We start from the raw sequence: 25,436 nt of genomic DNA on the forward strand, positions 1-25,436 counted from the left end.
TATTCTGCTGAGTGTCTCCAGGTACCAGGAACAGAGTGGATGAACACCTAACATGCAAGTTATAGATCGTACTTGCAACGAAACGGGTCTCAGAATCATCCTTTAGTTCCCCCCCTCCACTACTGGCACCGAGCCGAGTCACGGTTCACAAGGGCCTTACCAAGAATTCAGAGGGGTCTGAAGCTTTTGGTCCACAGTGACAAAACTGTGACTTCCACAGAAACGGGCAATAACTGGTGACCTGAGAGAACAAACCTTGAAAGGGCACGTGATGTAGGTGGCCCTGACACTCGCCGCCCAAGTTGTCTCGGAACAGCACAAAGCAATTTGAAAAGCAACAGATACGGATGTTGGCTGTAACTTGAATCCGAGCAATACAAAAAGTTTAGAGAAATGTGATTTTTAAATTGAAGCTGCGCTTTTAAATAACCAGCAGTTTCACACCCAAGTGATTCATCTTAATTACCACCGGCAGGCAGACCCAAACGAAGTGCGGACACAGAGTTGCGGCTGAAGGACATTAACAATTTGTAAAACATATCATGGGGAAACTCGATACTTCTGGTTAAATAGGATTTGTTTCCAGAGATCATTAAGACACCTCCAGCACGGCCGTAACCATATACCAGAGGTACCTTCTGTACCTCGGAAACCCGTTCTCAACTCCAGGCTAATCCTCTAAACATGACATTCAAAACTTGTTTTGAATTAGCTATCCACCCTCGGGCAAAAAAATAAACCCAACCCCTCTTAATTCCTTTGCCAACTGTTCTATAACATACAGCGATTCTTAAACACTCCTGTGCTGTTCCCAGTCGCAGCCACAGGCGGTACCTACGGCGGAATTACCAGCCGCCGTTCCACTGCAGCGCTCCTCGGAAGGCTGAAGGTGCCTGTGTGTGCAGAGCAGATGCGGGGATGGTGGCCTGCCAGTGGAGCAGAATAAGCGTAAAGACTCAGCTGCTTCCCCAGTACAGCCCAATTTTGGCACTACTTAACAGGGCTTTGATGGAATACTAAACCGAAGCTGTCCGAGGGAGATGTCTAAGCATAAAACCTGCACAGAGAGACATTTCTTGAAGGATACACATTAACCTCTAAAAGGTTTTGTTAAAGTTTCCTCACATCGGTCTGTTACTCCAGAACTACAGCCTCAGAAGGCAGCGTTCATTTTTGGTTTAAACATTCCCACTTAGCATGTGGTACTACCTTATTTCAAATGCAGGATTTGGAATTTTAAGCGCCACTGGTGTAATTACACCTATCAACTTCTTTAACCCACTGAAGATCTCCCCAGTCTTCCAGATGCACCCCCCCGAGAGGCACTTACCAGGAGAGAATGAAGCTGCTTGCAAGGTTCTTGGGTATTTTCATGCAGGAAATGTGCCGTAAATAATGCCAATTTAACAGTTCTCTAACACTTAAAAATTAGCTGCTTGGAATCGTGTGTTCCTGTTTGAATACATTCATATCTTTGCTATGAAAAATACGGCTCTATCAACTGCTTCTTTATGAGCTTGTTATAAACCAGCGGTATGACAGTGCAAAACAGGACTTATTTTCTGTTTCATCAAGAAGTCATTCCCTCAGGCATTAAGATGTGACATAAAATCTTTTAATATATTGAGCAATTTCATTAAGTTCTCTGTAAAGAAAGCAAGATACAGCATGAAATACAAAAGCTCTTAAAACATCCCAGGAAATTTCAGTGGGAAGGTAACAAATTATGCAAGCCATGGGCCTATATTACACATTAAAAATGTTGGCTGAGGCATTAAACTGCCACCAAAACATTTTTATACAATTTGATTTAAGATCTATTGTTCAAGAACTTGAGAGCAAACATTTATTCTTTTCTGATTAATATTAGCAACTTAAAAACAAAACAAAACAAAAAACAAACAAAAAACCCCAACCAACACCAAAAAAAGCACAAACCAAAGAGGTGCACTCCTCCGGTGACTGAAATGCATTCCCAGGTAGAACTCACGCATCTCAGTTCTCTCCACAGATTACCTCCAAACAGAGCACAGCCAAGCACTGCCCAAGAGATTAAGCACCAGGAAAACTCGACACAGCAGAGACTCCCACTTTCAGGATTTTACTTCTTCCTGCTTTTGAGGGAGCTGTTGTGAACTCTTACTCTCTTCTGCACGGAAGAAGCAATTTTCATAGAAGCTTTCTTTGCGAGGGACCTTTCCACAGCTCCGGGTTTCCATAGCAACAGCTGAGCATCCTCTCCACCCGTCAGCAGAGACTCATCCGCCAGGCTCCAGCAGAAGGAGCGCACAGGGGCGGCGTGTCCTCCGCAGAGGGTGCCCGCCAGGCCCAGGCCCGCCCTGCCGCAGCCGACCAGGTGGATGTTTCCTGTGGATGTTCCCCCAATAAGAAAGAGTTTGTCTGCCTTTTCGTGGTAGAAGCCACCTACCAGGTAATGCAAGCTGTCGTTTTCAGGGCAGACGGCGTCTCTGACATCTAAAACGTGCAGTAGTGTTATTGGCTCTTCTGTATCTAACTGGGCAGTGTCCCACCAACAAAACCCCTCGTCGTGTGTCACGCAGTAGACCTGTTTATAATCTTTCCCAGACCAGCCAATAAAACTTACTGAGGAATCTGAATTGCAAGTTGATATCAAAGCATCATCTTCATTATCCTTGTTAATGTTGAACACGTTAACCAACCCATCAGTTGACCCAGAAACTACCAAATTGGGTTCGACAGGATGAAAACAAATTTTAGTGATATCGTCATTGTGACTTTCAGAATAGACTCCCAAGGGTTCCTGAGTAGCACTGGCACAGTTTGTAATGCCTCTGGCATCCCAAAACACCAGAAATGTGTCCTTTTCAACTTTTTCTGTTCCAGCACAAATTATGAGATCACTGCAGTTGATATCAAAACTGATGAAAGCGTTGGAAGGATAGCCACTAAATACCTGCACAGCTTTCTGAGCTGCTGAACGAATATCCCAACATTTTACCGTACCGTCACTGCACGCTGAGAACACGGTGCTGTCACACGCGTGTGCAAACCTGACTCCATGAAGTACCCCAGGACGGCCACTGTACTCCCGCAGGAAGTTTAATGTTTCCCTGTTATATACCCTGATTGACTTATTGGAACACGAAACTGCCACAAAGCGACTGCTTGCAGACTGAGCAGGTTTGGAAACGTCTATATCCAGTAAGTAAGCGGGTTCCGCACTCGGCGCAGCGCGCTTCGCTATGCGCAGGCTAGCAAGCTGCTCCTCAATCACTGCAGTCATCTCAGGTGTCGCTCCTAACGCTGCCAGAAACCTGTAATAAATAAAATCCAAGGCAAGTTTCAATTATGACGTTCTACATAATATTAACTTTCAAAAGATACGTGAAAAAGCATCTTGCCCGGAGATAACGCGTGAAGTAAAAATTCCATTGTCCTGAAGTCCTACCCACTGCAACTTTTACAGAAACAGAGAACTGGAAAGGGCTCCCCGAGTTAAGGAGTTCAGTCTCTTGTGACTCTAAGCACTACGTCGTATCATCCCCTTAAAAGATTAAACAGTCTGTCTGTGAACCCTGTGAAAGTCACTTAGCTAAATTTGCTTTATTATTTTTATAAAGTAAATAGCAAAGCGATGTTCTCCATAAGTGGAAAGAAAATAGAAGTCATCACCACTACTTAAGGAGGAATAATTTTTGTTCTAAAAAGTTGCTAGGAGGCACAGCCCGCATCAGTACAACCGCAGGAGACTGCTTCAGTGAACTCTGCTGCTGGGGGAGGCGCAAAGGGGAGGCAGAGAACAAGACCAAAATTATGTGAAACTACAGCTGGAAATGGCCAGATGAAATCAATTTTACAAGTATTTAGGTGCGCAATGACACACATAAACACCTGTCAGCGTACCATGGACCGCCTCAACAGCCTACCTGACATCAGTGGAATTCACTGGAACTGAGCTTTCTTATCAATTCTCTTCAGAATCTAAATGGTTTTTGAGCCTCCTGTAAAACCACGTAACGCTGGCTGTTAGTGCAACTGATAAAAATCTTGCCTTCACAGGCAATTCTTCTCTGACACTGCTGAGCCCTCCTAGAAACCCATACTATTTCAGTGATGTACGCAAATTCAAATTTTACCAAGGAAAAAAAAAAATTAAAATATTCTCTCAATCTCATAGATTGTCTTTTAAAGAAAGGGTGTGACCTTAAAAAAAAAAAAAAACAAACTCCTTTCTATAACACAAAGGAAAATTCAATTCTGTACTTGCAGTAAAGGCCTTCATCAGCTTACAGTCAGAAAAAGTAGTGAAACATTTAAATTTAAATGAGGTATTTACCATCATGAACAATACATGTTTTTAGTGAGTTCACAAACTACAGTCATTTTCAGAAGAAAGATGTGGGTGGGGTACGTTAAGTAAGCATAACCATCCACATGAACGACTTCTGTTACAATTACAGGTTCAGTTAGACTTCTCTTCCACTTAAAAAAAAAAAAAAAAATGAACATTGAGGGAATCACAGCAGGTTCCAGGGTCTCAACACTCCGGTGACTTCTCACTGGTACAGATATTTTAGGTAATACAAATAAGCGTAAAGCAATGCTCAAAAATCTCCTTATTTCCTTAAGGACTATGCCAGCACCCGACCTTAGTTACCACATGCATGAAAAGATCCTTTCTGAAAAAATTCAAACAGAAATGGAGTAAAAATCAAGCAGAGCCAGAATGCAAGAAAATATTCTCATGCCTTCCTGGCTGTCCCATCATAAATTTTTCTGCAAATTCTTCAGGCTGGATTTTTGGAGGTGGAATGAGCAAGTTTCCATGTATTACTTGTTTTAGGGTAGTTACTTTAGTGGTCCATGAGAGACCAGCAGCAAAGAAAAAGTTGCTATGACAAAACTGCATTTGCTTTTTTTGCCTTCTTGGTGCTGTTTGTAGCTTCAGGATTTTGCTTGCCCTCCTCCTCTTTGGTACGTACAAATATTCATGACACCATGTGACAAACAAGCAAATTCTTAAAAAACAGCTTAAGTAGGCACACTCATAAAAGCTTAATTCCCAAGTCACAAATAATCTCACTAAGATATTTGCCTCAGTAATATCCTGACAATGAGGTCCCCAGGTTAATCTTCTACATCAAAGCAACCTTTCAGAGCACATCTTCAAGTAATTTTTGCCATAAAACGCAGACATCCTGTGGAAACTCCTTTCCCCTCTGAAGAGAAGTTCAACATGTTTTCTGGCGTTAGCCTGTGTACAACCCTACCCACAGATTGCTCCTTACTTTTCTGGGTATGTCCTCAAATGGAACCAGCTTTTACTAGAACTATTACATAAAGCAAACTGTTCTCAAACAGTGCTTGCTACACTGCTCAAACACAAAACGATTAAACTCCCACGCAAATAAATAATTTAAATTTAAGAAATAAAATATTTTCATATTATTAATAAGGACAACTTCTACTTAATCCAATTTACTGAAGAATTACGATGGAAGCTTCTATTTAAATACTGTTTCAAAAACAGATGCTTGAAGGTGGAGAACGGAGTTTGCATAAACCAGCTACCCAGTAGTGCTATGGTTACTGAAAAAATTGGGTTCTCTCTGTAAGCTTTTTGTAAGATGTAGTTTTCCAGACTGACCTGAATTTCAAGCTCTAAATATTCAGACTTTTTATACTCAAAAGGCCAAGTAAACTCAAACAGACATGTTCCTGACAAATGTCATCCATTTGGAAAGCAAGCTGCAGTTGTTTAAATATTACTGACTTTGATAGAGAATATTATTCAATGAGCAGTTTATACAACATTCATGGCAGAGATTTTACTGCTGGGGAGGGAAGGACGAGGGAACTCTACAAGTACCCAGAAGTTGTAAAAAGCCAGAGTCTGCAAAAGCATGCTCATTCAGATTTAATAATATTTTCTGGGAAATAAAATTAGCCCAAGATAGCCCTTAAGCTTTTACTCCCAAATGACATAGGTACTGCTATTCTGAAATACCAGAAAATGCTGTTCATGTTTCCAGATAGATGTGCAATTTATATCATCAGGAAACCGGAGGGTACAGTTTTCAATTCTATTTCCACTGCAACAACCAAGAAGCCTTAAAATTGCACTTGATGGCAGCCAGGTTTTTGCTAAAACCTCAGTAAAATGTCTGCCCTAGTAAGAAAGTCTTCAGACTATTATGAAATTGTGATTGAAGGTTATATAAACAATTCGTGCTCAAACTTCAGGGTGTAGCTGCCAGTCCTTCCTCTTCAGAAGGGGAAGTCACTGTTGTATTTTGATGGGAAAGTTTAAATGGCAGGAATAGGATCTGTGTTAAATTTGTGAGACAAATAGGAAACAATGGTCTTCCAAACACAATAGGAGATAACTAAGCACTGGACTGCAGCCACCTACAAAGCACACGGTGCTCTGCACTGCAGAAGTGAAGCACTTTTAGCTGAACATTCCTTAACTTCAACAACACAGGTACCTGTTTTGTTTCTGCCATAAAGAATCCTTTGGCAAAGTCAATATTTTTGAAACCTGGCATACTTTGGACATAGCCCAACAGCCACTTGCGGTGATCAATGAGAAAAACTGCTCATGCTAATGAGACAAACCGTGACACGAAGACTCTGCAGGGCACAGGCCGTTTGCTCTTGAGCTGTTCCAGTCTCAGAAGAAATTGCAGATAGCACTGACCAAAACCTCATCTTTCCCCAAGGTACCTCCTTTGCTCAGAACGTGAGGTAGTTAATTAAATTCAGGTTCTTCACTTATCTTAGCTCACAGCGGCCCATGGAGCGGCTCTCCAGTCTCAACACAAAGTCCAGGTGGTGTCAGGGTGCCAGGGAAACCCCACCACTTGGGTGACACACAAGCATGTGGCTGGAGGTGCCTGGCTACAGCCCAGTCACTCATGTTTGAAGCCAAGTCCAACCCCATCCTCTGTGACCACCGTTCCTCGTATGTGACACCCGCATCTCTCACCTGCACTCCCTGAACAAGGTAAAGCCACCTTTTACACATTAACCCCGAATCTTCGGTGTGACTGTATCGAGTCCTCTGGAACGACATTCATGTGAACTTTTCTATGAATTCACTTTGCAGTTATATGCAATCCCTGCACATCTCCCTGATATCACAACTACCAGAAACAGTAAGCTTCCTGAAGGACACTCAAAACTCATTACATCTTGGGAACTCAGAGTACAGTACTTTGAAAAAACCTAAAACATTCTGACCTCCAGGGCATCCTACAAGGCTCCTTTAAAAAAAGAAATAAGCTCGATTTTTAGAGTAGAAGGCATGAAGTGGAAGGGATGCCAAGGAGGCAGGACGGGATTTTCAAATGCCTTTGTTACGTATTTCTCAGTAGCGGAGTGTGGAAACAACCACCCAGCCAGACTAGAAGCAAACAGCCAGGGGTGCTGAAAGCAGGCCTTTCCAGCGGCACAGAAACGAAAGGCAGGCACCTATCCACACAAACTAAACGTAATATTGTCTCGGTGTGTACTGCTGTGCTCTTTGTGCCGTACTCTAAACGCTGCAGTCTCAACTCCAGCCAACAGGCTCATGAGTCCTCTTCAATCCAGACAGTTTTTCAAAAAATAAACTAGCAATTCATAAGGTATTTTCCTTCACCTTTCAGTGGTGTACACAAGATGCTGCCAAATTGCATAGCTCTCATTTCCAAAAGGCAATGTTGGCTCAACAACATACAGAAACATAGAATTACCTCTCTGAAAAATACCATGGAAAATGTGGGAGAAATGGAACTTTCTCAAAGATTTAATCAGTAACGTAAGAGTAACTCATGAGTAGGAGGGTAGAAACACATTATAAAAATTAAAACAACCTGTAGGTTTGGCAATCTTCTCTGTAGAGGTCAAATACCAAAAATAGCAAGGGATTTGAACAGCAGTAGATGAAATCTTGCACTGTTCTTTCCTACTATAAACAATACAAACAGACCCTCCCTTTATTTTCACTATTACTAAAAGTTCAAGAACAAACCAAGTACAAACCTGGAGCTCTGGGCAGTGGAAAGTAACCCATGCATGCAACATTACATGTGGTTTGCATTTTAAAACAAAAATGCAGAAGGCAGGGTTGGCTGAGGAGAAGGCATTAGTACGCTGCACTTCACTAATGCAAAATGCCTTCAGAGACCTCCCCGCACTGGCACCGCTTCACAACACAAGACGGATCAGCCCAACGATCTAAGCACTGAGGGGAAGCACAAAACACCCATCAGGCATGCATAATTTCTGCAGGATGCAAACTCCTGCAGTTGATTTTGTTATTTTACCGAAGCAGAGAGATAAGGTGTTCTTCCAGCATTCCCACAAAGCCATTTTAAGGCAAAAAGAGCAGCATTTAGTCTGTCAAGCAGGAAGGGAATAAGATGTGCGAGAGGCTAAAGTGCAGAGACAAGATGTAAACTGCCAAGAGAATTATTTCATCCTTTCAAATCAGCTGCCTCTAGTTTCCAAACGCAAAGCACAGCAAGAAAACAACTCCACGTAATTTTGCATTTGCAGTACAGAGAAAAATATTATATCAAGACAGCACAATGAAATAAAACACCGCCACAACAAAGTCTATGGGAAGAGCAAAAAAATTAGGTCTAGCAAACTATCTGCCTTCCATGAAATCAATTCCTACCCTCCCAAGAGCACTGACCTTGGGGGTACAATCCTGTTCAGCAACGGAGAGAAGAGCTGGAGGTGGGACAGAGAAGCAAGGAACTGGGCTTAAACAGCGGCATTGGTTAGAGGGAACAACGACGAGTCAGAGCTAGGAGAGAACAAAGGGGAAAAGTCACAGGTGCTCAGTGCTTCAGGGCTCGATGATTTTTTCAAAAAAGGAAACTACAGCTTTTGTGTACTCATCTTTTGAGGGCATAAGCAGGTGTTCATGTCAATACAGAAACAAAACCTCTTTTTGAATATTATACCTGATATCCATAGACAGAGAACACAAAAACAACTTTTGGATTTTACCGGGCATAGTTTTAAATACATAAATCATAAAAGCTGCACATTGAATATTTTCAACAAAAGAAAGCTTTCAAAATTCAGTTTTTTGGTGTAAGATTTTGCATTCCAACTAGAAAGACATATTCTGATCTTTCATCCAACAATGCAAAATACAGTGGAGGCAGGCGAGATTTGGAATATTTAAGTATGCCTTCAGCTCCAAATTGCAATTAATTTAACATTCAGACTTGAGTAACTGAAATTGATATAAAAGTCATTCAATATTGATATAAATCAATGAACCAAAGAGATGGCAAAGAGCTGCAAAGGACCCAGATGACAAGCCATCATAAGAAAAATCTAAGTGTAGAAAAATCCAGTGTACAATTTAAAAATTCAAATAAGCCAGAAAACACCATACAAAACTATAAAAATGCTCAAATTACTGATTTTAGCTTCAAATTTAGTCAAAATTTTTAAAATCTGATGCTCAGACAGATAAACTACCTTCTCTAGAACAATTTAGGAGACCCTAACATAAAACATGGGAAACATAGTTTCTAAAAACTCTAAGAAGCTGTGTCAAACATTATTTCAAGTATGTTTGAGAATTTTCCTTTTTCAGTCTTCTCTTTTCATTCAATTCCATGCTAGTGACATAGACCCACTAACGGAGGAGTAGCAAAGCAAGCTGGCTGTCACCAAAATCACACTGACAGGAGCAGCTGGATCTAATTGAGAACTTTCTTGTGAGGGGGAGGTTTCCTCGCAGTGACCTCATCAGGCAGAGGATGATGCTGCATCCAGGTGCTGGGGTGGTCATCCAATAAAGGAGTCTGTAAAGTAATAAGAGGATAAGAGATGCTCTACTTTACTCCCACAGCTATTCTCAGATCAAGCTGGCAGGAGCTGCAGCAGGAGCAATCCTATTGTAGAAGATTCCCAGGCAAAGGCTAAATTACAGAAAGCAATACTGTAATCAGGATATTATCTTCTAAATTCTATACATTGTCCTTTGTTTTTGTAAAGAATACTGTGTTTTAAAACCATTTGCAAAAGTTGATCTATCCCTAAACTACACACTCGTGGCCTCTGGACAGGGAAACGACAAACTACATCCTCAGGTGGATTCTAGAGAATGGGCAAGAGCTGCCAGGAAAACTGCCCTAGCACTGGGCCTTGGCTTTTGCACTGGAGCAAATCTCTGATGATGGGGAGATGGGGGTCAAATACGAGGTTTGTTCCCACCGCTCCTCCCTCCCTTCTCCCCTCTCCTCCCAGGCACAGACAGGGCCTAACCTGGACTCCAGCCCAGCATGCTTACGACGTACGGGGTGAGGCATGCAGATCACCTTCTAAAAGAAGGGCAAGCATCTACCAGGGAAGTCATGGCCAGTTCTGCGACACTCACCCTTTCTCTAACAGACACCTCCTCCCAGGATGGGGCCTGGGATGCTGGTTAACATCCCCATGAGGAACGGAAGGTGAACGATGTGTACGCATGTGCTACGCAAGCACCAGTGCTCCCACCTCCAGCAGGTGCCAGGTAACTCACAGCTTCAGAACACAGCACCTTTGTGTCCTGGTGTCTGTCTGTAACGTAACCACGGCTATTCAGTCAACTCGTGGCAAAACTTGAAGAGAATCCGAGTCTCAGCCTTCTGCATTTGTGCTTATCTCATCAGACCACAGTGACCACAGAGAAGTCATTTCCTTTCTCTTGTGAGCACCTCCCACCATAGACACCATATTGACATCACTTTTTGTAACCACAAACATAGGAAAGAAGATACAGAACTAATCAGTCTCTCAATTACATACAGCCAGTTACTGCTGGAAATCAAACATGTGGAGTACAGCATCCTCCTGCACCTAGCATTAAGTTTTTCATCATTCACGTTTCCACAACGTAACTATGAGCAGCCAAGTGAAAGTTTGTATCTTTCTCTGAACTATTCCTCACCCACATCCTCACTAATAGCATTTTCTTTTGTTAAACGGTCAAACGGCTTGCTGTTTGGCTTGGCACTAGAGCTATGCACCAAGACAGTCATCTCACAGAAAAAGGTGACAGAAATAAAGCTATTTGCCCGAGCGGATTTGAACAAAAGCCTGGCCTGTGAACACTTATGAGTCCTGATTCTGGCAGAACAGCATACTGAGTAATTCCCAGCAAGACGCAACATTCACTCTGTACTTGCTTAATCAGTGAAAAAAAGACAGTGTTTGCCTAACTCATAATACTTGTGCACACAAACATTAGTAAGTACAGTCAGCAGCAGATTTTTGAAAGAAAAAGCCTTGTTCTGAACATCTATGCTACAAGATAAAATGCAAAAGTTACAGTAACACCGTAATGCACCTGCAAATTCCACAACCACAAAGTGCTTCAATGTCCTTTCTCCTTTGGGATTACAAGAAAGGACTCCAAGAGTGATGATTTTCAGGGCCATTTTAAGCTTAACAAAACCAACACATGAATGGGCAACCCCAATCATCCACCCTACATAGAAAGGTGAAAGGAAATAATTACTTATGCAGCTGCATGAATAATTTAGTGACTATGAAATAACACCATTTATTTCCTTCAATTTAGACATTGTCACTTGGCACCAACATCTTCATATAAAAAAACTGGAAATAAGAAAGAAGATTCTTCCCAAATATTAATAAATTTTGCTGAAACTCTTCTAAAGAATTTGTTTCTACACCACAGGAAGCCAGGGAAATTTCAGCCTAAATTTAGCAGCAACTGTAATAAAAAGATATAAAGAAACTTAGCTACAGCAGGAAAAATAACTCCTACTACCACACACTGGTGCCAAAATACCTACAATGAGATAAAATGTTTTATTTACCAGAATATTTTAGAAATTCTTTCACAACAGTAACTTAGCTTATGTATATTTTGTTACCAGAGCTCATTCTTCAAAACACAAACCTATTATGTTTTCAAGACTCTTTTAAAAACCCAAGCTTAAATCAGCTACTACAGGTAGCTCATCTGCACTAGGGATGTTGCTGGTGAATGCTAAGATGACATTCCCCTACATGTGCAGATGTGGCACCAGTATTTTCTGAACACAACATTCATGTGCTTGGAAATTTTTAACACTATGCTAACATCACTGCCTGAACAATTCTCTGCCATTCCAGATGCATTGCACAAGCACAGACATCTGTCAAGCCTAAGGAGGGGAAATGACTTCTCCTCATTTTCCTCACGTGCTTCCCCAGGAACATGCAGACCACTAAGGTATCTTCGCCAGTCACATCATACAATATCTGGGTTTGATATTTAGCTAATCCAGAACACCACCATGTCAAGGTAATTTGTCAGACCCTCTCCAGTATCAAGGCAACAGGAGAAACTGGAGATCCTTCTGTACCCGTGACAGTTCACAGACTATCAATTTCCAAACATGCTCTTCACGCATAGCTGGACAGCTGGGAGCTCTGCTGAATCCTTATCATGCCCTAAGCTCAATTCTCAGTGCTTTGTAGCAGGCAAAAGGAAAAGATGACATCTAAGTGACAACAGTAGGATGGAAGAGGCTGAAATAAAGGGATTTAGAGCTATGTTGGCTCTATCCTGTTCAAAAGAATTTACTTTTCAGTCTCTGTAAAAGATACTAAGGCATCACGTATGTGCACATTGTACCTATGCAAGGTACTCTCTTCGGCTCTGTTTTCAAGAGTCTTTAGACAGTGTTTGTACTTAAATCATACGCAGCACTCCAGTACTAGCTTCACCAATGCCACACACAGATAAAAAATAATTTTTCCATTTTTATAACATCCAAGCACGCAGTGATTTTCCACCATACTGCACTGGAAGTTCATGTTCAACCACCTTTCACTGTGAGCATGATTTAGGACTCAGTCATAAGAAATGGAATCGCAAAAGGGAAAGGACAAAAGAGCAAGTATGTACGTATTGATACTCTACCACTTTCTGATCAAGAAATTACTGTATACAGCAACACAGGCATGCCCTGCTGGCAACTCACAGCAAAAACTATATGCTTTTGTTAGCACCCACAAATCCCTAAGATCTGGGTGGGGAATTTATTTTTCTGAGATCCACAAAGACCTTTCCAACATCTTCAGCAGACAGTGTTGTCCCAAAACAAGACAAGGATAAAAAGCAAAGTTAAGAGCCTTATATATTTTAATAACCTTGCTCTGAAGCCACATTTGCTCTCAATGCTTTAGTCAATCCATACTTTGCAGGGTCACAGCAGGTTGCCAGCAGAGCTCTTTGCTGAAGCCGATCTCTTGATAATGAAACCATAATCAAGTGCAGAGGAGGACGGGTTAGATGATCCAGGGAATGGACTGTTTATTTTACAAGAAGTAGCGGGGATGCTTTGCCTTGTATAGCTTGGCAAAGACAGAGACTGAAAGGGGATACGATTACTATCTACAAATACATCAAAGGAATAAATGCTGAGGAGGGAAGGGAGCTACTCAAGAACAATACTGGCACAACAGTTTAAGAGCATAAACTGACCACAAATAAAATGTAGAGCAGAAATTATGAAGTTTATCTTTCAAAATAGTTTCCAATTAGAACAGAGGGGGCAAAAACTTTGACTGTCTTCATCTCTTCTTTACAGCCTCATCAGCCTGGCACCCACAACTGCCCTCGCAGAGCAAAGAACAGAAGCAGGAAGGCAGACTGAAACACAAGCAACAAGAGAAGCTGGCTCATCATTTCTTCCTGGAAGACACCGCATTGCCAGACATCAGGAAGACACACCACTTGCTTACTGCACAGCTTCAGCAGCGCTGCTGGGACCCTCCTAGGAGGGCGTGTGTGTGCACGGTGAGGATGCGGCGGCAGCGGAAGGCGGCTTCCTCTCCCCACGCCCCTGGAAACCCTCGGAATAAAAGTCAATGGACTCGAGTGCGCCCCTCCGAACAGCCACCTCCTCTCGCAAAGACTCTTCCCGTGGGAAACGCAACGCCCCCCTCTCCGGTTGGAGTGTTTATCGGTCACTGCCACGTAGACCTGAGGAGTTTTTGTGCTGCGGGGGCCGCCCATGGGCAGGCGCCGTCACTTCGCTCTCGGCCCACGGGGTGTCACCAGTGACCAGCACTCGCGAGCAGCTCGGGTGCTCCTCCAGGAGCTGCGGGCCTGGACCGTGCGGTTCAGGAGAGCACTTGCTCTGTTTGTTGCATTTCTGTACCGCAACACTCATTTTAACCGGTTATGATAAGCTGATTCTCTCCTCCAGCAGAGCGACATTCAAAGAAACAAAACGTAATTTACAGTGCAAGGCACGGGAAATAAGCCTGAAGTACTACAAAGAATGCTATTAAAGTACCTGCATTTTATTTTCCTTTTAAAAGCCTCAGATCATCAAATCAGACTATTAATCAAAAATCACAGCCTTCACTTAGAACCAGAGTCTAGGCCTTCTCTAGCACCAAAAACAGAAGGAAAAAACCCAAATTCAACTACACGGCAACCTTCTCCTTCAGATCTATCGAAGAAATTAAAAATAAATGACACGTTCTTTTTTAAAATCTCATTGTTGTGAATTCAATTCAGACCTTTTGATCTTCCAGAGTTCACAGCAACGCAAGATGTGACTCTCCTATTTCCATGCAACACACACAGAAGCATACAGGGGACAACTGACCTTTGTGCATTTGTATTTGCTCTTTAAGCATCCAGCAAGCGTCAAGTCCAGAAACACCCATCACTAAGTTTTCCCAGGGAAGGGGGGGCAGTAGGAACAAACCAAATCCAACAACTAAAAAACCTTTCTTCTCTCAATCTATTACACTCACATCTGGCTGCTATGAGCATTCAATACAACATGATAATAGTTACCTGAGACATTAAACCACTTGAATTAATTTTTCCCCCTTTCAGAACTAAGGGAGAAGTGGATAGTGGGTCAGCCTAAAGTCTGAAGAGGGCAAAGGCATGTTTGAAGTCGAGCTTCCTAACCCCACATGGCTATAGGCAACATGCTCTTTTCCTGCCTTTCTTGTGTCCTTCATTGTCTATCTTGCACCTAAACTGCTTGCAAATCACGATGAACACTCACCTCCAAAACCTGCCCTCACCAAGTCTCTGATTCACAAGGCTCAACACTTTATGACTGGTGTGAAACCCACTAACAGACTCGTCATCACACAGGAGCAGCTGACCCACACAGAAAATGTCTTTTCACTCATCAATTAAAACCAAGTCCTAGAAGCCTGCACAGGCAACTTTACATTAACATGGTTAATCAGCATGGTAGTGCTGATTTCATTATGCTCTGCTTTTTTTTCAGAAAATCTCAGAAATCCCATTATTTGTATAGTTACAGTAAAAGCATGACAAAGCTGCAGAACCCAGCTGGGAAGTGCTGTCAGCACGTAACAACAATCTGGTTTTACATGAGACCTCTCATGCAGTCAGGTACAGACCAGATCCCAGCAAAGAACCCCGACACTGATACAGTGAAGGGAAAAAAACTTTTAAAAAAATCCTCTCTACTTAAGGCATTTAAAAAACTACCTGAACATCATCAATCACTCCATGTAGAGTAGAACTCTTATGTGGCAAAAAAAGAAGATACTTGTTTCCAAAATGTCTGAGAACATACAAGAAACAGCCAGGCCCCACGCCAGTGTCTGTGTATGCAGAATCTGTCGAGGAGTCCTAGGCCCAACTTCCCTGCAGGGCTGTTCCTTGACCCCATAAAAAGATATCTGGAGAAAAACGCAAATAGCTACCACAGTCCTTCAACAAACAGAAACCAACATATAAACTTTAAACAAGCATTATGAAAAATTAACAAGCAGAAAGCAAACCTTGGGATAAACATGAACAGAAAACTTTTCAGTTACTCTGTCAACAACACTTATAGGAGCACACACACCTCACTGAATCTAATGGTTGATCTCAAACAGGAAATCCATTTAAAATATTAGGAAATAAAAGACATTAACATTGCTTAGTTCTAAGAATAAAGTTTTTACAGACCCAAAAACCAGCATACTAAGAAAAGACCTTGTGTTTCTGCATTCTTCTGTATATACATTTCTAGGGAAAAATAACTTAGAATTATAGAACTGTAACCATGAGTCAGTAACATAATACAGCATTGACAATTCCACTTCCCATACCTTGTGGGAAAAAGTTAATTCTCCAGCATAGCATGTTTTAAAATACCTGTTGGTTATATAAAACATCATTAAGGATATACGTATTACAGCTTTAACAGTAGTTTCTCCATATTTTTCTTCAAAAACATAAAAAAGTTTCTTTTTACTGAGGAATAAAACAGCCGAACAAAAAATCAAAATCATAACATTTATTTTGTCTTCTGACCTTTTCCCAATTTTTTTTTAAGACTATTATTAAAAAAGATCCCCATCTTCACCAAACCTAGGTGAGGCCAGCTAGTACTAACCAGCATAGCTTCTTAATAAACATATTTTATCTGCCAATACAGACCCTAACTTTAACCCTGACAGCCTGTCAGTGGCCAGTCACAACCCTAATCAGATGTGCCTGCCCAAATTAGCAATACACTGACCCAGCCCTCATGACAGGCTCAATCCCAGCCCACTCCCTCCCAGACACAGCATCAAAGCTAGAAAAGGTGGCCAGGCCAGTGTCCACCCTCCAGCAGCCCCTTACCCCAGCTCAGTGCTCTGAAAGCAGAGCCAGTGAGTGTTTCTAAGCTTCCAGGCTTCACTGAGTAACAGGGTAAACTCACAGTGTAAACTGAGCGGTTTTATTCACGCTTCACCAGTGACAGAGACAGCATCGCTACCAGCGGAACCAGAGATGCTTCAGTTTAGCCTAACGGAAAAAGAAAAGGCAGCGGTGAGGGAAGGAAACCTCAGGAGCTTCCCCCTTCCTCCTCCCTACCGCCAGCACACTGACACACACGCCGGGAGCAGCCCGACCCCGCTGCTCGGGGGCGGTGGGGGCCGGGGCACTGCTGGGCGGGGGCTCCCCCAGCTCAAACCCCCCGCCCTGAGCAACCCCTGGCCTCCCTCCCCACAAACCGCACGGGGCAACCCTCGGCCAAACCCGCAGGACACACTGTGCCCCCCTCACCCCCCCCCCTTGCAGAGGGACCCCCCACACACACACTCCCCTCCCCCACAGCTCTCCACTAAGTACCCCCCCGCCCCAGGGATGACTCCCCTCAGAGGCGCGCGCGCGCACACCCACCCAGCCCCGCCCTCCCCACGGCAACTGCCCACGAGTGGCCCCTCGCCCCAGAGAACCCCCCGCTTGGGGGCCCTTCCCGCGAGCCCCGCTTCCCGCCGCCCACCACAACCGGCCGCCGCCTCGTGCGCCCGGCCCCGCCTCCACAGCCCCCCCCCCCCCCGCCACCTCATTGGCTGCTGACGCCGCTGACGCCGGCAGCCATCTTCCTTCCGTGGCGGAGGGGAGAGGAAACTACACAAAGGGAAGGGGATTGGTGCAGACAGCGGAGGGGGGCGTGGCCCACCCGCCCTTCACCGTGATTGGCGGCCGGCGGCCGTTGCCGTGGCACCGGGGGCGGGGCCTTCCCCGGCTGAGGGGACCCGGCGCCATTCCCGGCCCTCGAGGGAGGAGGCATGGCTGCCGCTGCGGGATAAAATCGCGGCGAGGGGCCCACGGGGCTCCGGTCGGGCCACGGCCTGGGTCCTCCGGCAGACCCCGGGCTGCCGGCGGCGAGCGGGGCCTCGGGGCGGGAGAAGTGGCCGCTCGGGCATCGCTGCGGTTCGCTAGCACCGACCTCGGGAGCCCCAAATAGAAAATGATGTCATGTTCCACAGAGCAGAACCCGAAAGACCAGCAAGCAAACGGCGATTTTGTCCTTTAGTAATTAAAATCAACCTGTTTCTTGATTTTTTTTTTTTTTTTCCTGTCCTTAACGAGTGCGCTGCTCCTGTGAGGAGAGGCCGGCTCTCCCTGCATACCCCTAGGCACATGAGGCCAGATTTGGTCAACTGGGTTAGGGACTGAATTTTCCTTTATAGCTTTTTAGCAGTAACTAACACTGCCTACATAGAATACCTGTCGAGCAGCTGGACCACAGGGGTGACGGAGATGCACAAGCATCTGCTGCTGCCCAGCTGCCCTTCTCCAGCGAAGCAGAACAGAAAGGATTATTTCCTGGGAGGGATTCAAACAGGAAGGGGGACAGGAGCATTAATTATGTTTCCTTTTCCTTCAGCTTGCTCTTACATTTTGCCAGACTCTCATTTCTTCCAGTTAAAGTTCCAAATAGTATTTTTTTTCTTTTTTTTTTTTTTTTTTTTTTAATTACAATTTAATAAGCTAGCACATACAGGTTATTAGAAGGATAGCATACTAACATTTGCTAACATTTAAGATGACTATATATTTTTCTAGCAAGATGAAAAAGAGATTTATCTAAGCCCAATAATGTAGTCAAGTCACACTGATAATAACCACAGAATATTATAAAAACCATGACTTGGACCTCAGTTTAATGTATTTTTATTTAACTCTGCCATGTAATGAAAGCAGAAAGTCAATCAAAAGGTACTTCAAAGTACTGACAATTTCAGTTGCCTACCACTAGTAGTGTGCAAAATTTTAATTAATTCTACATGCAGTATATCTACTGTTATTTTTATTACTGCATCTATTTATGTACCTACCAGCACAATAATCTTTCTGTGAGTAGAGAATACCCTTCTCGATGATCGCTCTGCAATACTGTGAGATGGTCAGCTTGACTTGTATTTCACAGATGCCTTAATGATTCACCTAGAGTTCAGATTAAAGTCTGCTCTCTAAATAGCTTATTAGGACCAGATATTAATGCAACTATTTGTATTCGTGAGGACTCACAGATGCACAGCTCACAGAACCCTTAGCCAAGCAGGTATCACAGAAGACAGAGCAATTCACCAACTGCCATGAAAAAAGCACCATTTTTGTTTATTTTTGCTTCTTAATTATTTCTGGGGCCACTTTTTTTTTCTGTATGGTGCACTGAAGATAGAAAAACATCTAAGCACATGACATCAAAGCACAGAGACCCAAATTCCACGCTTACTGTTTTCACAGTAAATACCTTCCATCATTGTGAAGCCTGGTCCTGCTGAAGTCTATCACCCAGGACTAATCACTGCTCAAACTAGTGAGAGTTGCTCTGAAAATTTCAAAACAAGATGTATATGCTTTCACTGAAGACAATATTGAATTTAACGCAACATACATTACAATACTTAAGGCTGTATTGTAAATACAGTAGTAGTAGTTAGTAGTTTTTCATCCCAGTTTCCTGGGGTGGTAAGTATTGCCACAAATTCAACAAATACCTTCTGTTCATTGTTCACACAGTAAAAACAGCTGCAAGATCAACTGGAATGACATACTTCAACAGCCACGGATTTGGTATTCAGTACTCCCAGATGAAACCAGCTATATTAACAGAAAGTACAACTTTCTTGATAGCACACCAACGCTGCTGAGTCACCGTACATCCTAGGTAGAAACACATCTGTAAAGTTCACCACAGTAATTGCCTGGCAGTTGCTTCAGAGATCGCTTGTAACTCTTGACAGCTACTTTACAGACATAACTTAAAAGACATTTTGAGAAAGGAATCTTTATGATTCCTACCTTAAAAGAAAGTGAAGTAGTTAGGTTGCATTGTGTGAAATGCAGGTCAGTGAGAAGTGTTTCTTCCCCTCCACAAAGTTATTAAAAAAAGGGAGAATGAAAACACCATTATTTTTAGAGTAATTTTATGCATAGCATTCAAAGCAGAGAAAGAAATGAGAGTATGTAGTTGTAGTTGAAATTACTTTTTCCAAGATCTTTCATAAATAAATGTTGGTAGAGCTTGATAATTCTGAATGTTGCTTGTTGCAGTTTTAACTGGAATGATTCAGGTAAGGGCTATCAAATCAAGCAGTTGTACCCTAACTACTTGGCTATCTATGTCAAGGTTATTTATGTGGCAGTGTATTTTGGCCACCTATACCAACTTTTACAGTATAGTGATTTGCAATTAACGTGCATGTAGATGAAGTGTTACATACCAGGGATTCATGAACATAATTCCATTAGCAAATTCCTGCAGCTGAAGTAGTAGAAGGTAACATGATTTATTGGAGAGAATATTTTGAACATCTTTAAAAAGTTACAGCTCATTGGATCGTTTCACATTTCAGTTCTCCTCTGTTTGTTGGGGAGGGAGAGTTGGCAAACTTCTCTGTGTCACTTTTTGCAATTCTACCTGCAGAACTTGACACAAAATGTAGAAATGAGGCAGAATTATTATGACGGATGATTATCAAGTTCCTGGATTTACTGAAGGTACTTTAATGCTTAATTGCCACTTAGTGCTGAATAAGCCCTTAATAAACCAAAATCAAATGTTTGTTAAATCATATACTCTAATTACATAGTACAATAAAATGATGTTTTGATTGCAAAGTCAAGTTGTTGGGTAAGGACACCATTTCTTAGAGGTCAGCTCAGTTAGCAGCTTCTGACTTCAGAGACCCTTAGCTAACTTCTGGCATCCTGCAGTGAATAAGCTGTGTCCGTCCTGTCTGCTGCAGGAATTCTTAATTTTAATAATGCTCTTATTGGTAACAATGCTTGCAGTTTTTCATGACCTGCACAGAGCACTAGTGTAAGATTTTGTATCTGATCCTGTTAAAAGCAGAAAACTGGGCCATGCGCTGTGCACTGCTCCTCCTCATCCTCCCCAGCTGTTCTCTGTAACTATCCCTAAAAGGCTGAGTGGATGTTCCAGGCATAGCTCAGGCAGGGAAGAGAGCCTGCAGACACGTTTCTGTTTTCATGGTCATACTGTCTTTTTGAACAGCCATGCTAAGGGTATACATGTTGAGATTTTGGTTTTTTATTGGAAATTTTGTCAGCGGCAAGAATTCCTTATTCCTCCCTGAAACAGAAAGATCAAACTGGACACAACTGCAGGAGCCTTCCATCTAAGTGGTAGCAGAGGGCACCCAGAGCGCACCAGGGAAGGTTCACCTATCAGCATTCTCTGGGCTTTTTGTATTTGTACAGAGACCAAACAGGACAACCTGGCTCTTCTCACATGTGAAGTTCCTGAACACAGCAGACACGCATTAGGAAACAACCCAGATGTGCTACCTATTGACTTTGGGGGAGTGGGGGCAAGTTCTTAAGAACATGGATTTGTCAAATTCCATATGCTGTACGCTTTTTTTTTTTTGTGTGTGTTAGGGAATACCATTTTTATGTTTGCTTCAAGCTCTGGTCTTCTAACTCCAATTGAAATTGGTTGACACCAAGAACAATTACAGATGACTAACACCCCAAAAGTCCAAGTTCAAGGACAGAGAAGCATCAGACCAGATACATATTTCAGAATTGCTTTATCATAGCTACAGCGTTTGCATAACTACTAAGTGTCTTGTATATAAATTTTCAAATAAACCTTTATTTGCATTGACAAGAAAGAAATCTCAGTAACCATATGTTTAAAAGAGATGCCTGGACATGCCTTTAAGTGAAAAGAGACAAATCTGACCATAAGAATTTTTAATTTTTCTTTCAATTATATATTAGGTTAGTCAGCCTGAAGTCTAGTCACAATCTCAATACCATCACAAGGCCCATACATCAGGAAACAACTGCTGCTGCAAGGCAAGCACAACAGAGGGCTAATTAGCATTGGTATGAAATCAGTCTGAATGCTAAAGTAGTTGACTTTGTACTTTTACCACTGTCTTAAAGATGTTGGCAACTTTTACTCCTTCAAACCTTATTAAAGATTATCAGAGAGAGCATTATGTTCTATAAACATCAGCCCAGAGAAAATATTCTAGCTCTTAAAGCAGCAAGTGTCAGTTTGAGTAATAGGCTTTATTTAATTTATAGTTTCAGCATCTGCAGCTGATCCACTGCAGTCCACAGCAATAATTGCTAAGCAATTAGTAGGCATTACAGCATGAATAATGCTGTAAACAGTAAATCATCAAAAAGGAGTAATTAAAGTACGTGCTGTGTGCAGGAGAAGCACAGGTTACCACCTCTCTAAATTTTTTGTTTAAAAATCTTTGCAGGTTAGTTGAAATCTGGGTCATCATGTTCTGAAATTTAATCATTCTGTACGAGGCAAACATGATTACATCCCTTTGCTTAACCATATGAGATTAGCAATTGAGAAGTAACTCTTCATAACGGGCATTTTTTTGGCAATCTTCCCAAGGCTGCTGTGGCCTTCACTAGCCACCAGGACTGAATTCTCTACAGCAGGAATTACCCAAATACGGCTACCAGCATACCAGGAGAGATGATTAGACATGTGATGGATTAAATAATTCAGGGGACATTTTTGTCTTTATCTGATACGGAAGCAGAAGGTACTTTCTGCCTCTGCTTGCTAAGCTATCATGTCAAATTAGCCTCATATATTGAAGGGGAAAAGAACCTTTAGAAAAAAAAACAACCAAACCCAGCCAAGTTTAGTTTTGTTTGTTGTTATTTTTTTTAAGATTCTGAGAAGATTAGCTGCTGAATCCATCTACAAACTCAAATTTGAGACTACCTTGAATGAAACTGCATTAGAATTAGTACAGGTGATAGACTGTTCTCTCTCTAACAGATGACCACAACTCTAAGCCAAAATAGCTGCCCACTCTAACTTTGGGAAACTCTTACCTACTTTCTTTTGAATATTCAGTATCATATCAGCAGGGGAGGGGCGGGGGTTAAGGAAAAAAGGAATTTTAAAAGTTATTAGAAGATTATGAAGATGGAATTTATTTTGTTCCTAACCCCAAGGATGTTCTCAAAAGAGCAAAGGATTTACAGCTCATGCCTTTTTCACAACTCTCAATTTCTTCCTTAGTTTACTACTTCTCAACACCTCTGTTAATTCCTTATGTCCTCCGCTCTTGCACATTCCCACAACCCTTTTCTCCTCCATATGCCAACATCCTACCTCTGCTACACACAGGTTTCCCCCTCCCCCTTTTCTTTCTACAATGCTCTAGTGACATACCTCACTGCTATTTCTCCTCTTCTGCAGTCTTACTCTGCACGTTTCACACCAGCTGCATAGAATGGAAACATCTGACTAAGCAGAGGATGACTGCATGAAGGAAACCAGATTGGCACGTGAACGCTCTGCGCTGTGAGCTGAAGGACCTCGGTGCTGTGGTGTGTCATGGAAGGTGAAGCGTGGCTGTAAAGTTTGGTAGGATTCTGGTCTTTGGAGCTACTTGAAGGGAAAAAGCTGAAGAGTAGATGAGAAATAAGTGTCCACAGAAATGAGTAAAAATGGCGTGTAGGACACAGAAAGGCTACACCTAGAAAAGCACCAGATGGCTGGGAGGCAAGAGCAGCCACTTGTACAGAATCAGGACATCATTCCTTTTCTACCTGGGAAAGGCTGACCAGAATCTAGGTGTAAGTAATTTCACCTATTGCAGACTTACCATTTTCTATCACTATTCTGTAGGGTTTTCTAGAGTAGAATAAATGCCTTAATTCCTTTGAACTAATAAGTTTACCATAGTATCCACAGAAAATAGATTCTCTTGAGTTTGCTGTTGTCTAAACTTCACTGAATTTCATTATGAAGCATCTATTTAAACAGCAGCCTTTTACTGATTTTTATGGCAGCATGAAAGAATTTTGCTCCTTTCCTCCTGAGATTAAGAAAACAAGTTTGGCTTCCCTACAAAATGCTGCAATGTAGATGCAATTAGGGGAGGCAGGGGAGGAACTAAAACCCCACAGATTCAGAATCCTTTCTCCTACCTGGAAGATTTATTATGTACTTGAAAAAGAAAACATTTGTCTTTAGGATGTGATAGATCTTCAGTAGTTGTGGGGACAGAAGAAACTATTAGTCACAGAAGCAGAAGGAAGGGTCAGAACATTAGGGGTGAAAGCAAGCATACCAGCTATAGTTAGCAAGGGCTGCCATGTACTGTACCAAACCCACATCATTTGTAAGCCAAGTATTTGCCACACCAGCTGGAAAGGTTATTGCATGTGGTCAGAGTAAGACAGTTGTATAAAGCCAGAGCATCCATTTAAGTCAATAATAAATATTTGACAATTGAAAGAGTGATAAGAAGATCCTTCAGAGAAAAAAAAAAAAAAAAAAAAAACCCACACCAAAAAACAAGTGTCTACATCCAGCTGTTCTTCACAGACTAAGGCTAAAGCACTGGGAAGGCTCTATTACAAAATGTAAAATGGAGGAAGGGACAATTCCCAGTGCACTGCAAGTTTAAGCTTTTGGGCACGAAATTGCTTTTACTTTCTGCAAAATAATTAGCAAGCAAAGAGTCAAATCGGATTAAACAATTTATATGCAAATCATGGCTAAACTGATGTCAAAGGACTATTAATGATCTGTACCAACAAAAGTTTACACAGTTGCCCTGTATCTGGGCCACTTGTGATCTAAAAGTCTCACAGAAAGAGCAGCAAACAAAGTATACAACTGAGGAAGATCCCAATCACAGGTCTATGGAGATTTAGTTATCAGTTCAGTAATATTTGGCCAGGATGTGATGATCAAAGGAGTTCCAATTACACCTTTCTGGTTTTGGTTCATGACATAAGCTAGAACTGCCATGAGGCTAGCAATTCAGCTTCATCAGCAGTTTAAGCAGAAAAGGAATGCTTATTCCAAATCACTTCAAAATTATTTTATTTAGAATGAATAATTAGAAAGACCAAGCACTTTGTCATTTTATGAAACGAGGGACCAGAACTCTTCTGTGGTAACAAGTTACATCCTTGTAAGAAACCCATGTTTACCCAGCAAAGACCATGAACAGGTATAAACATCCATGGAATGATGAATTAAAATCTTGCCAAAGAGGTGTGATTTAGTTACACTTGTTGAGGTTTTCATCATGTACTTTCTTCTGAGTTTATCCTTTTTGAGATTCTTTAAGTCTTTGGGGTTTTCTTTTGGTTTTGTGTACGTATGTGTGTTTGTTTCGGGTTTTTCTTTTTTTTTTTTTTTTTTTTGTGTTCAATTTTTTTTATCTCGGCATCTTCAAAATTATCTTGAGACTTATAGAACAAACTAATAGCCAACAGATCATACATTTCTGCAGTCCCTGGAATTAACATCCTTGTTATCTACATTTTTGACAGCTCTACAGGACAAAAAAAAGTCACAGCAATCTCTGCAAGTTTTAGGAGATTGGCTTAGCATAAAAGTATGAGTTCTTACCTTATGTAAAAAGTAGAATCTTGTGCACTAGCTCCACATAAATCCTTCCAGTTAGCAAAATGAAGAGGAACACTCTACAGTGTACAGTAAGTGGAATTGAAATATCATAACAGCTTCCTTCTAAGGGGCAGTTCCCACCTCTTCTAGTGTGTTCTGCAATACTGTTCAAATACATTACTTAACTGCTCAAACTTCCTCACTGGGCATTGCACAACTGCAGGAAGAGATGAAGCAAGAGTTATGCTGACTAGTATTTTTTATGCTGCACTTCAAGTAGCTTAAGGC

At 42.0% G+C, this 25,436-nt stretch overlaps 1 protein-coding gene across 15 annotated transcripts; it reads right to left on the reverse strand.

The window, feature by feature from the left end:
* Positions 1–23: 23 nt before the first annotated feature.
* Positions 24–25,306, reverse strand: WDR89 (WD repeat domain 89). 15 transcript variants are annotated; one of them, XM_032996379.2, is made up of 6 exons: positions 25,152–25,306; positions 19,990–20,194; positions 18,598–19,366; positions 17,987–18,085; positions 16,689–16,774; positions 24–3,296 (listed from the first exon to the last, which is right to left on the reverse strand). In XM_032996379.2, exon 6 carries the CDS (start codon positions 3,263–3,265, stop codon positions 2,102–2,104), a length of 1,164 nt encoding a protein of 387 aa, XP_032852270.2. In that variant the 5' UTR covers positions 3,266–3,296; positions 16,689–16,774; positions 17,987–18,085; positions 18,598–19,366; positions 19,990–20,194; positions 25,152–25,306; the 3' UTR covers positions 24–2,101. The 15 variants fall into 15 exon arrangements, with proteins under 15 accessions (XP_032852270.2, XP_032852268.2, XP_032852265.2 ...); XM_032996377.2 differs by having other exon boundaries at positions 18,598–19,429; XM_032996374.2 differs by having other exon boundaries at positions 18,598–19,445.
* Positions 25,307–25,436: the final 130 nt, after the last annotated feature.

This window comes from Tyto alba, unplaced genomic scaffold (assembly GCF_018691265.1).
Source record: "Tyto alba isolate M040663 unplaced genomic scaffold, T.alba_DEE_v4.0 Super-Scaffold_29, whole genome shotgun sequence".
NCBI lineage: Eukaryota > Metazoa > Chordata > Aves > Strigiformes > Tytonidae > Tyto > Tyto alba.